This window comes from Eubalaena glacialis, chromosome 13 (genome assembly GCF_028564815.1).
Source record: "Eubalaena glacialis isolate mEubGla1 chromosome 13, mEubGla1.1.hap2.+ XY, whole genome shotgun sequence".
Lineage (NCBI taxonomy): Eukaryota > Metazoa > Chordata > Mammalia > Artiodactyla > Balaenidae > Eubalaena > Eubalaena glacialis.
The window spans coordinates 8,210,202-8,223,928 of record NC_083728.1 but is presented as its reverse complement, the minus strand read 5'-3'; the positions used below and the strand labels follow the sequence as shown (position 1 = coordinate 8,223,928).

The 13,727-nt window shown below is 40.2% G+C and overlaps 1 protein-coding gene across 2 annotated transcripts in view; it reads left to right on the top strand.

The window, feature by feature from the left end:
- The window catches only part of DOK5 (docking protein 5), a 156,284-nt gene that overhangs the window by 117,434 nt on the left and 25,123 nt on the right, over window positions 1-13,727 (top strand). For both annotated transcript variants that reach the window (XM_061208425.1, XM_061208426.1), the window contains one exon: window positions 4,832-4,967. In XM_061208425.1, coding sequence (XP_061064408.1) covers window positions 4,832-4,967 — 136 coding nt within the window. The remainder of the gene's footprint in view (window positions 1-4,831; window positions 4,968-13,727) is intronic.

Sequence of the window (13,727 nt, the reverse complement as noted above, 5' to 3'; positions counted from 1 at the left end):
GGTTGCCCACTCTCACCACTATTATTCAACATAGTTTTGGAAGTGTTAGCCACAGCAATCAGAGACGAAAAAGAAATAAAAGGAATCCAAATCGGAAAAGAAGAAGTAAAGCTGTCACTGTTTGCAGATGACATGATACTATACATAGAGAATCCAAAAGATGCTACCAGAAAACTACTAGAGCTAATCAATGAATTTGGTAAAGTAGCAGGATACAAAATTAATGCACAGAAATCTCTTGCATTCCTGTATACTAATGATGAAAAATCTGAAAGTGAAATTAAGAAAACACTCCCGTTTACCATTGCAACAAAAAGAATAAAATACCTAGGAATAAACCTACCTAAGGAGACAAAAGACCTGTATGCAGAAAATTATAGGACACTGATGAAAGAAATTAAAGATGATACAAATAGATGGAGAGATATACCATGTTCTTGGATTGGAAGAATAAACATTGTGAAAATGACTCTGCTACCCAAAGCAATCTACAGATTCAATGCAATCCCTATCAAACTACCACTGGCATTTTTCACAGAACTAGAACAAAAAATTTCACAATTTGTATGGAAACACAAAAGACCCCGAATAGCCAAAACAATCTTGAGAACGAAAAATGGAGCTGGAGGAATCAGGCTCCCTGACTTCAGACTATATTACAAAGCTACAGTAATCAAGACAGTTTGGTACTGGCACAAAAACAGAAATATAGATCAATGGAACAGGATAGAAAGCCCAGAGATAAGCCCACGCACATATGGTCACCTTATCTTTGATAAAGGAGGCAAGCATATACAGTGGAGAAAAGACAGCCTCTTCAATAAGTGGTGCTGGGAAAATTGGACAGGTACATGTAAAAGTATGAAATTAGAACACTCCCTAACACCATACACAAAAATAAACTCAAAATGGATGAAAGACCTAAGTGTAAGGCCAGACACTATCAAACTCTTAGAGGAAAACATAGGCAGAACACTGTATGACATAAGTCACAGCAAGATCCTTTTTGACCCAGGTCCTAGAGAAATGGAAATAAAAACACAAATAAACAAATGGGACCTAATGAAACTTAAAAGCTTTTGCACAGCAAAGGAAACCATAAACAAGACCAAAAGACAACCCTCAGAATGGGAGAAAATATTTGCAAATGAAGCAACGGACAAAGGATTAATCTCCAAGATTTACAAGCAGCTCATGCAGCTCAATAACAAAAAAACAAACAACCCAATCCAAAAATGGGCAGAAGACCTAAATAGACATTTCTCCAAAGAAGAGATACAGATTGCCAACAGACACATGAAAGAATGCTCAACATCATTAATCATTAGAGAAATGCAAATCAAAACTACAATGAGGTATCATCTCACACCGGTCAGAATGGCCATCATCAAAAAATCTAGAAACAATAAATGCTGGAGAGGGTGTGGAGAAAAGGGAACACTCTTGCGCTGTTGGTGGGAATGTAAATTGATACAGCCACTATGGAGAACAGTATGGAGGTTCCTTAAAAAACTAAAAATAGAACTACCATATGACCCAGCAATCCCACTACTGGGCATATACCCTGAGAAAACCATAATTCAGAAAGAGTCATGTACCAAAATATTCATTGCAGCTCTGTTTACAATAGCCAGGACATGGAAGCAACCTAGGTGTCCATCATCGGATGAATGGATAAAGAAGATGTGGCACATATATACAATGGAATATTACTCAGCCATAAAAAGAAATGAAATGGAGGTGTTTGTAATGAGGTGGATGGAGTTAGAGTCTGTCATACAGAGTGAAGTAAGTCAGAAAGAGAAAAACAAATACAGTATGCTAACACATATATATGGAATCTAAGGGAAAAAAAAAAAAAAAAAAGAGGTCATGAAGAACCTAGTGGCAAGATGGGAATAAAGACACAGACCTACTAGAGAATGGACTTGAGGATATGGGGAGGGGGAGGGGTGAGATGTGACAGGGTGAGAGAGTGTCATGGACATATATACACTACCAAATGTAAAATAGACAACTAGTGGGAAGCAGCCGCATAGCACAGGGAGATCAGCTCGGTGCTTTGTGACCACCTAGAGGGGTGGGATAGGGAGGGTGGGAAGGAGGGAGATGCAAGAGGGAAGAGATATGGCAACATATGTATATGTGTAACTGATTCACTTTGTTGTAAAGCAGAAGCTAGCACACCATTGTAAAGCAATTATACTTCAATAAAGATGTTTAAAAAAAAAAAAAATTCAGGTTATTTCATATAAAAATCACAATTTCTGATTTCTCTTAGACAGTCAGAAGTGTGGCTACATTGGGCTTGTATTTCCCCATTTAAATGTGACCAGGGCTGACTGGTGGCTGGTGTCCATTAGCTACGCTCCGCGTGTGTGGCTGTGTGTTGTAGGGGGTCTGAGCATCTTTATCCATTCCCATTCTTTGTCTGAACGCTGATGGAATTTGAGGTTGTGACTCCTGGTTCTTTCTGTAAGTGGTAAGTGTGTATGTGTGAGTGTGTGTATGTGTAAGTGTGTGTATGTGTGTGAGTGTGTGTGTCTTTCAGATCCTTAGGTGGAGGCAAGGAAAGTCTGTGTACTTTCAAGAAGAATACTTGATACTCTGTTTTGATTTAGTTTGTTTTTGATCACAGTAACTATTTAGAGAGTCAAATGTCATTAAAGGATGGTTGTGGCTTCGTTACGTTAACCAAAAGCAGACATTGGATAAAAGAGTGATTTTCAAAGAGTAGGTTTCTCCAGTTAGTGAGTCACAATGTAAATGAAGCACTTCACCACTGGTATTAAAAAATATAATAGAAAATATTAACATATTATAAATTGATGATAGATAAATAGATAGCTAAATAATAACTAGGTGATAGATAAATAGATCAACAGATGTACTAGGTCACAAGCTAAGCTATATTTATTACTGTGGGTTGCCGTTACAAAAACCTTAAAAGCCACTAGATTGTCAAGTTTTAGAAACACAGCTGCAGGGTTTGCTATGAATCAATCATCCTACAAATGTTTCCCAGTAACAGGTGCCTTCATCCTTTCTGGAACCAAGGTTGGCGTCTAAGTAAGTAAAAATGACCTCTGCCCTAGAGGAAACAGAAGACCACTTCTTCCTCTTAAATAATTGATTGAGGTTACCCTCCTCTTAACAAATTATATTTCCGTATTTGATGGGAAAAAAAGAGGTGTGAAAAAATTAAAACGTTGCAGAATTAGGTGCCAAGTAGCAGAGTCAAATTTGTATGGTGGATCAAATAAAGAGGGGATAGCAGTGAGGACTGAAGTATTTTAGGAAGTCTTCAGGAAGGAAATGGGACTTGAGTAAATATGCTTTGAATTTTAGTTTTTAGTTCTTCCTTGGATTAGGATGACTTAATAATTAAAATCACATGATTAACCTCATAAGCTAGTTCTTTATATTAGCTGGTTGAAAGAGCCTTCTAGTTTTTCTCTTTCTTCTTACATGGTCCATATTAGTGAAATTCAAGCGAGGCAGGTTTTGACCAATTAACATATGCTATGCTGTATGTGCTGAAAATTGCCATATGGCCGTGGTATTGAGCCAACTGTGGAAAATAAGGATAAGTCTTCCTTTCTTATTGCACTAACTGCATAGACTGGAGTAGATAAAATATTTAACAGGTTTGGGTTGAAAATTTGCTTGGTTTCCATGCTGTGTTAAAAAGTTCTTTAGATGTGAGCCTCTAGATGTGAGCAAAACTCAGGCATTAAGGTCAGTATTCAGTTTTTCAGCAAGAGATTCTGAGGTGGAAGGAGTGGAATTGTGTTTTAGAATAATTAAGTAATTATTAATAATTATAAATAATGTAATAATTAAAGATTGTTCTTTAAAACAAAAACAACCTCTTAGTTTATCTTTGATATATGTATGTATCAAAATCAGAACTTTAAAAAATATCCTTTTAAAAATTATCCTTGATAATAGGATTTTGTCCAAGTCTTTAAAAATATTTAGAGTAATTAAATATATTTATTAATTATATATAACACACTATACATATATATACACATATATGTATGTATGTGTGTGTGTGTATACATATAGTAGTTAAAACACATTTATTTGGTTCTTGCCTAATTATGTGTACCTATCTTCCTTTATTAATATAATTCATTTTTTTAATAGTCTGAGGTAGAAATGATCCTCTTCTTAATCTTTAACATTAATGTTGAAACCCATCTAGCTTTCCTTGAGTGACTTCTCTTATGTTCCACACATTAATTCAGCAAAGTTATGTTCATTTAAAAAGAAAACTCTTAGCTGCGTTTGGTTCATCACATGGAGTGAACACCTAGAGTAAAATTTGATCTGTGATTTGGGAAAGCATAGTTGCTTTTGGAAATGAAATCATTCTTCAAGCCATTGTCTGTAAGGAAGGTTGGGACAGAATCTGAGAGTCATAGGATCCTTCTTTTACCTCTGAGCTGCATGGCGCCATTTCTGATGAGTTTCTGATTCATCGACTGGGATGGAAAGGCCGTAGCACAGGTGTCCTCTTTGAGAGTCACACAGGAAGTAGAGGGATTATACTAAGAATCCAGAAACAGCTTATTAACCTTCTATGACAAAACCTTCAGGACAAAAAACGCTGGGCACCGTGTTGGCTTAGAGTGATCGGTTCCCTGTCCTTATTAATACCAGTTCATCGAACACTTTGATTCTAGTTAACTCTGTTTAGCCCATGTGAACAAGAATCCTAATCTCATACAAAATAAATGAGCCTCGTATCAGACTATTCTAGGCTGTAGGTGCATTGAACTTGTAGGAGCTGGTGTTCAGAAGCTCTCTGTCTTTGTTTTCACAGGATGTGTGAGACTGGTGAAGGGCTGTTTATCTTTCAAACGCGAGATGGGGAGGCCATCTACCAGAAAGTCCACTCTGCTGCCTTGGCCATAGCCGAGCAACACGAGCGCTTGGTACAGAGCGTGAAAAATTCAATGGTACGTGTGGAATTTCTTGCTCATGACCCAGTGTACGCCGCTGTAGAATGCACTCTTGGAATCTTTGTGCTGAAAATATGGTCAGTATATTTTTGGGCAGAAGATTTACTCCTGTACTCAGAAATGTAGTACTTGGATTAAATGCCATCCTTGGCAAGTTCCAAAAGGCCACCTGGTAACACAGTAACTATACACCACCTCATCATCTGCTTACCTACTTTGTGCCTCAGTTGTTACCTGTGTGTTTAATCAATGTGGGCTCCTACAACAAAATACCACAGACTGAGTGAGTTATAAAAAACAAATGTATTTATTTCTCACTGGGAGGCTGGGAAGTCCAAGATCAAGGTGCCGGTGGATTCTGGTGGGACCCGCTTCCTGGTTCATGGATGGCTGTCTTTTCACTGTGTCTCATATGGCAGAAAGGGTGAGAGATCTCTCTGGGGTCTCTTTTGTAAGAGCGCTAATGCCATTCATGAGGGCTCTGCCCTCATGACCTAAGCACGTCCCATAGGCCCTACCTTCTAATGCCATCACTTTGGGGGTTAAGATTTGAGCATATGAATTTTGGGGTGGGGGACACAGTATTCAGTCCATTGCAGTGTGTAGTATGTACATTAAAATCAATTTGGATATGTATGGACATCTATAGACACAGCTATGTGGGTTATCTATCTATAGATATAATATTTTTAACTGTAGCAGAAGTTGTCATTTCAAATGTCAGCAGAGGTCAGAGAGAAAATGAAGGTGAGAGAAGAGGGCTGAGAGGAAACTGGGGTGAACTATCAAAAGCTCAAGACCAGACAACTGTCGACATGAAATCGTGGTTTCCGTGTAGGAGAGTTCTTGATTTTTTCCAGATAAGTCAAGAATTTGACTGTTTATAGTATCTTCCCGTTCGTAACTGTTGGAAATTAATTCCAGCTGAAACCAACAACAAAAACCAGTAATGCTTTGTGGGACAAAGGAAACCTACCTGTAAGACCCCATCCCGCCCACAGCCATGCATTTGCCATCTCTAGTGGATAAACCTTCATAGTCATCAATGTATAAAAACACTGCAAACGCAAACACACATGAGCGTACGTAAATGCTCTCTCAGAACGCCTACTCTGTTCATTGCTTAGTGCCAGGGACTGTGCATTGTACAGACAATTATGATTCATGAGTTTCTTCTTTGAAAACAGTAAATTTACAAAATCCGAAATGAATGTACAACAGTTAAATAATGCAAATCATGCAGTGTGGCTGCAAATACATGCATAGAGATTCACATCTGGAAAGAAATCTGCAAAACCAAAAGGAACTGGGTTGGCATGGTAAGGTTAGGGCCATTTGAAAAGTTATGATTTAACCATGTGGGGTGGTTGGATTTAAAGAGGGGAAAAGCATGTAGTATGATCTATCCCAAAGCATCCCCAGATTATTCCCAAACGACTTGTGCATGCAGCGCTCTGGGATTTTAGAGCAGGGATCAGCAAAACTTTAGTGAAGGGCGAGATAGTAATATTTTAGGCTTTGTGGTCAAAGATGGTTTCTGCTGCAACTGTTTAACTTTGCCATTATAAAGCAAAAGCGAGTATAGGTAATATGGAATCAAGTGGGTATGGCTTTGTTCCAGAAGAAGCTTTATTAATGGACACTGACATTCAAATTTCATGTAATTTTCACATATCACGAAATATTCTTCTGATTTTTTCCCCAACCATTTAGAAATGTTCTTTCTGAACTAATATAGTCTTGGTATCCATTTCACCATATGCTTCCCAATTCTGGATATTGTAATAGAGGTAGGTAAATGCATGGATGGAAAGAAAGAGAGAGAGAGAGAGAGAGAGGAAGGAAGGAAGGAAGGAAGGGAGAAAGAAAGAGGGAGAGGGAGAGAAGGAGGGAGGGAGGGAGGGAGGAGAATTCAAGTCGTTTTGAACTTACAGGGCAATGTCATTGCATTAAAGTTGTGAGCTACACAAGATGCCTTTAAAGGTCTGAAGAAGTTTTTTTAAGGTTACCTTTTTGTAAAGCCATCGATTAGCATACAGTGTTATCTACTTGAAAAGCAGGTTCTGCACGCACATGTTTTTCCATTTACAGCCTCCTCATTACTTCCACTAAAAATTAATCAGGAGTATGAGTAATTCGTTCAGATCATCCTTTTGCAGATTTAACTGGAATATAATGTTGTTTGCTCTTAATTTGCTGTATGCTTAACAAGCTCTATAAAATGAATGCTTTTAAAAGTAAACACATCCTGTTTTAGATGGAAATGAGTAAGCTTCAAAACAGGATCTGAATCTCAAGGAAGTTAAACTGGGGATTGTGAAATGCTTAAAAATCAACATCCTTCAATCCATCTCTCATTAGGGGAGAAAACAGATACTGTGCTAAAATGAAACAAATGCAGGTGATACTAAAGCCTCTAAGTTAGAGTTTTGCATTTTCTGGTCACTGGGAGTGGATCCACACAGATTGGCTCTATTCTTGACTAGGAATTGCCTTTATGCCACTACTGGCTTGCTTCTCTGAGATGGTCAAGGTCACGAATGGAGAAAGATGGTGAAGCTAACCTCATTATTAGGAAGCCCTAACCCACTGTTAGCTGCCACTAACTCCCAAGACAGAATGCTTCACTGTGGAACGCATGACAGTTTGAAGTTGCAGCCTTGAGTGAAGGGGTTTGGATCAGACTTATGACCTTGAATCCCAGAAGTCATAAAGAGGAGACTTGTGGGTCAGATAGTAATAATAACTTTTATTTTATTATCATCATCATTATAGTTATTATTGCGATAGGCTGAACAATAGCTCCCCCAAATCTTTCCTACCTTACTCCCTGGAACCTGTGAACATTACCTTATATGGCAAAAGGGACTTTGCAGATGTGATTAAGTTAAAGCTCTTGAGATGGGGAGATTGTCCTGGATTATCCAGGTGGGCCCAGTGTCATCACAAGGTCCTTGTAAGAAGGAAGCCGGAGGAGCGAGAGCCAGACAGAAGGTGATGTGGTGACGGAAGCAGAGGGACAGACAGATTTTTGAAGGGTCTGTGCTGATGGTTTGAAGGTAGAAAGAGATGTGACCCAAAGGATATAGGTGGCCTCTAGAAACTGGAAAAAGCGAGGAAATGGATTCTCCCCTGGAACCTCCGAAAGGAACCAGCCCAGCCGACACCTTGACTTTGGCACGGTGAATCTGATTTCAGACTTCTGGCCTCCAGGGCCGTAAGGGGATAAATTTGTGTGGTTGTACGCCACCAGTGTTGTGGGAATTTGTTACAACAGCTATAGGTAACTAATACAATAATAATATCAATAATAATAAAAACGTATCGTGTCTCTACTCTGTAGCAGACAATATTTTAAGGACTTTGTGTGTACTTTCTAACCCTCCCAATGACCCTTGGCTGGAGGGCCCAGCACCACCAGCTTGGAAGTAGTGGGGCTCCAATTTGGAGCAGGTGTGCTGGGATAACCCCACTTTATACTTTATCTTGGAATCAAGCCCCTAGACACATATTCTTTGCCCTGCATGAGATCAGGTCACTGCTGTTCTTAAAAATTCCAAATTAATGGCTGACATTTAGAAGTTAAGAGGTTTCACATAAAACTCAGATTTCTGTAATATCTTAAAAAGTGAAAAGGCCACACTGATCTCACACCCCCATGTGGCAACCATCGGATATGCCTGGTGGTGCCTTCCCTCTTTAGGCAGAATGGGGATCTTCAGTTCTCCACAGTCCCTACCACTCTCTATTGTCACTCAGCAAGTGGTCCTTCTCTGGGCATTTGCTAGCCATGCTGTGGCCAATTGATGTCCTGCCTATGTTACTACACGTGTAAGTTTTCTGTTGCTGTGTAACAAAGTGCCACAAACTGTGCACCCTAAAACAACACACGTATGTTATCTCATAGTTGCCGTGGGTCAAGAATGTTGGCATGGCTTACATGGGCCCCCGGCTTCAGATTCTCACAAGGGTGAGATGCTCTAGTCTCATCTTAAGGTTAGACTGGGGAAGGATCCACTCACAAGCTCACAGTGGTTGTTAGTGGAAGTTAGTTCCTTGGGGCTGCAGAATCAAGGGCCTCAGTTTCTTGTTGGCTAGTGGATGGAGGCCATCCTTAGCTCCCAGGGGCCACCCTCAGCTTCTCGTCATGTGGGCTTCCCAACATAGCCACTTGCCTCATCAAAGCCAGCAAGACTCTCCTTGCAAAATGGGGGCCACAATCCTATGTATCCTAATCATGGTCGTGACATCCCATCATCCCGTCATAGGCTACTGGTTGGAAGCAAGTCACAAGTCCTTCCCACGGTCACGAGAGGGAGGGGACCACACAAGGGCGTGCGCACCTGGAGGAGGAGATCAGGGGGCCACCTTAGTGTCTGTCCCCATACCATGCAAACTTCTGGAATAATGTTTATTTAGTGCTTTGATTTTACCTTTTAAGTATGTTTCCTGCTTTATGGTGTGTTGCTAATAATGCCATTTATTTATGAAGCATCTGCTAAATGCCAGGCTCTTTAGCAGCAACAACCATACCACTTATCAAGCCAGGCACTTTACTCGCTTTTTCTCTAATCACCACGATATCTCTGTGAAGTAGACTTATTCATTCGTTCTCATTTATTAGTTCATTCAAATATGTTTATTGCGGACGTAATATGCTGTTATGTGCTGTAGGATATAGCGGTAATTGACAGGTAAAGCCCATGATCCCATGGGTCTTATAATTCAAGGGAGTATTATTCATGACCCTTGACCTGGAAGGAATCACTCTCCAGATCTCATAAATGAGAAAACAGATGCTCACAGTGGTGAAGTCACTTGCCCACAGCCATAGAGCTCATTACTGTTGGAGCCAGAAATGCAGGATCCTTTTATTTGGTTCCTAAACCTCTACCTCTGGCCACAATGCCTTACTCCCCAGAAGGGTTTTAAAGCCCTTCTGCTTCTCTTATATCCACACCGAGAACTGTCTTAGCATTTTCAAATTACCCTGAATATCAGAGTACCTTTCAGAAATACATATCAACTCAGAGTATATGTTAAAAAATTACTGTTATAAGAAATCTCGTTTCTTTGGGTACTTTTGGGACCACATAGCAATCATGTTTCTCATAATTCTTCCCCCACCTCCTCTCTTTTTAAATTCAGTGTATTATGATTCATTCTAAATAGGGTGTAGAAGAGGGTGGGCGGGTCTGGGATATTAGGGGAAGGACTAACTGTCGAATGAGATGGAACCGCAGGAACTCATTTGCCCACGAGCTGCCAGCTTCCTTGCTGGAGCAGCTACAGGGAAACTCTGCCGGGACAGTTTGGGACTCCCCCGAGCAGCCAGCTATTTTTGCCACCTTGGAGATCAGTGTCTATAACAGAGTCTAATTTTGGAACAAGGAGTGGCAATGTGGGGATGTTCCTCATTCCACCACCGGGCCTGTCATTTTTAGAACTTCCTTCAAGGCCAGAGTGACAAGGTGGAGAATGATGGCAGTTTAGCAGCTCCCTTGGGGGCTGCAGGGCCGGGCTCCACTAGGGGTGACATTCAGGCCCCAGGGTGACGTCTCCCCCATCCTCTGCAGTCCTGACTGTGCTCCCACGTTTGAGAGTTTGATCTGAGCTCTTTCTGTGTCCCCTCTTTTTTGTTGTTGTTTAATTGATTTACTTCCAGACTTGGTTTTGCAAATAAAATTTGTTAATGAATTTGTAGAATTCAAGTGGAACTTTTCTACAATTCTGCAAACCAAAGTAATTTATGTTCAACCTACTTTAAAAAATGATAGTCTACACTTTTTTTTTTTAATATAGAGGGCATCAAAGAAAGCATAGAATCGATTTCACTACTACTCAGACTGAAAAAGACCCACACCTGCTGGGATTTTATGTGTAGAAACAGTCTTCACAACTCTGTCCCCACTCATCCACCCACAAAAAAATCAGTTTTTACCTCTTCTTCTGTTTATGAGCTCTAGTTAATTGCGTTAACTTACAGATTTTTTTTTTTTTTTTTTTTTTTTAGTGTACTACTTAAAGCAGTTATCAACTTTTTTCCACTCCTGAATATCCACTCGCTTTTCATAGCTTGGTATATTAATTATAATTCAAAAATCTTTTACTGAACATCTGTCTACTGCTGGCAAAGTAGATCTTTGCAAAGATGTAAAAAATTTTTTTTTGCATCTTTAAAGGAGCTTGAAATTTAGATAAGAAGTTATGATTTAAACCCTTCAAAACATGCAACAGTATAATCCTGTGATTCAATTTGCTCTGGTCCCCTTTAGAGGGCAATTTGTCCCTGTTGATCAAAATTCAATTCACACGTCTCTTTACTCAGCAATAGTACATCTAGGAATTTACTCTAAAAATGTACTACCAGAAGCAAAGATGATGTGGACACAAATGGAGGGAGTTATTCCTTTTTGCTTACATTCCGCTGTTTTACAAACATTTGCTAAGCCCTGCTGTCCACAGGGTGCTGGGGAAGTGATTGAAGGAGATGAAGTTCCCATTCTTGGGGAGCTTGTGTATAATAACAGAAATATCACCCAAAGGGGATAATTAGGTAAATTATGGCACATGATGTAACAGGAATTAAATGAGGCCGCTAAATAGGGTCACACTTGCTACTATCAAACTTGTGTGAAGCACATGGATGAGGAAGAGGCAGGACAGTAGGCGGAGTCCGACACACTCACACTGACACTAATACCCACACTCACACTGACACTCTCACACCCACACTCGCACTCACACTCACACTCACACGTGCTTTATCAGCACAGAGAGTGAACTTCTGGCGGGATACAAACGTACTGGGTAATGTTGGTTACCTTTGGGGAGCAGGACTGGGGTTTGAGGGTCTGAGAAGGGGCTTTTATATTTCCCTGTATGTCTTTCTCTTCCATTAATTTTTTAAAAACCGTAGCTACATAATTATATTTACAGGAACAGAAATAGTTGAACTTCTGGCATATGGCAAACTGAATGGATATACTGGTGAGAAAGAGGAAGGATTCTCCCACTTGAACGCATAAAAATGCAGGATAAGAAAGAACGATTTTTAAAAGCTTGGTAGGGAAGTTTGCAGGTGCTAGAAATGGGGTCTCCATCAAGGGATGAGATCATCTTTTTGGAGAAGTTTGTGCCTGAGCTGAGTTTTCAGATGAACCAGAGTTAGCTGTGCATTACTATGACTGCTGCTGCTGGAGATGATAATGAATCTGACATTCAATGAGAACTTACTATGTCCAGGCACTCTGCCGAGCTCTAGACTTGAATTAACATTTCATCTTCAATGTGACTCCATCGACGTGGGCACTGTCATCCCATTTTTATAGTTAAGGAGTTTGAAGTGTGGACCCACAGCTAGAAGTGATGGAGCCAAGATTTAAATCCAGGTGTTGCTGGCTCCAGTGTCCACACTTTAGCCACCGTGCTCTACTTACTCAGCTAAAATAAAATTAATGGCATTATAGGTCACAAAGCACTCTTCACGAATTCATGAGAAAGTAAAAGAGGCTAAGTGTTATTAACCTACATTAACTAATAGACAAGACGGGCTAAACTGTTTCTTTAGACAGGATAGATGCAGATGCAACTCAGGCTTCTTCCTTAAATTTGCTATGACTTTTGTTCTTACATATTTGGGGGAAGATGTCATCTTCTGAGTCTCTTAAAACAACCTAATAACTTGCAAGGTGCAGTGGCACATTTTAATGGTCCTTTCACCTGGTTATTAAATGCTTCCTGACTTCATACAATATCTCTCCAAGCCGGAAGCTCCTGTAGCCTTTCCTTGGTCATTATTTAGCTGCTGGCTGTGCCTCTTTGGGAAAAAGAGACAAATTAAATGTCGCTCGCAGGTTGTAGCTTTGTTTATAAACTCTAAAACTAACATTAATGTTTAAAATGGGGGCTCCATGAGTAGGCAGTAAATTGAAAGTGTGATGATGGCAAGACAGCAGGTCATGACGTGAACCTGTTATTCACAAGAGAGCAGGGGGTGCAACTGGTCAACCGGATGGGCAATGCTGAGGAAGACGGTTTTCCCAATGTCAATCATGGCAGAGGACAGAGAGGGGAATGGTGATGGGGATTGAGCGATGAATGGAATCAGTTCAATGCCATTTTAAACCTAATATTTTGAGAAGTTAGGGAATAAGTGATTTATCCATTTCCACCAAGAGTTGGCAAGCATTTTCTGAAAAGGGCCAGATGGTAAATATTTTAGGCTCCTGGGGCCAGATATGGTTGCTGCTCCTGCCTGCACTGACCCCCACTCGACACCCTGGGGTTTTAGGCATTAGATACAAATGCACTTACTTAAAGTAATCTCTTCCCTCCAAGCCACGTGGATTCACTTCTTCTCCTAGGAATTTGCCAAAGGAAAAAGCAATAACCTCAAATACCTAGCAGTAAAATCAGAGGCCACTTATGATTTTAACCAGAATCAGTCACTTTTAGAGATACCGTAGACATCCTTCAGTAGAGGTTCCTGCTATTGGTTGCACCAGCAGACACATACTTTGCCTTGTATGGCTATTTTTTTCTTATGATATTAAAGCATTGGGCGTGACCAGAATCGGACAACCAGAGCGCAGCATGGAGAGGGCATTCGGAGGAGGTGCCAGGATGAGAGGTTGTCACCAACTATGGAAGTTTCAACATTTTGGGGGAGATTCAGTCAGTCGCTTCTGCAGAACTGGAAATTGACCACTTTATAGGTTCCTGCTCAAATATTCATTGACCTGTCCAAGCATGAAA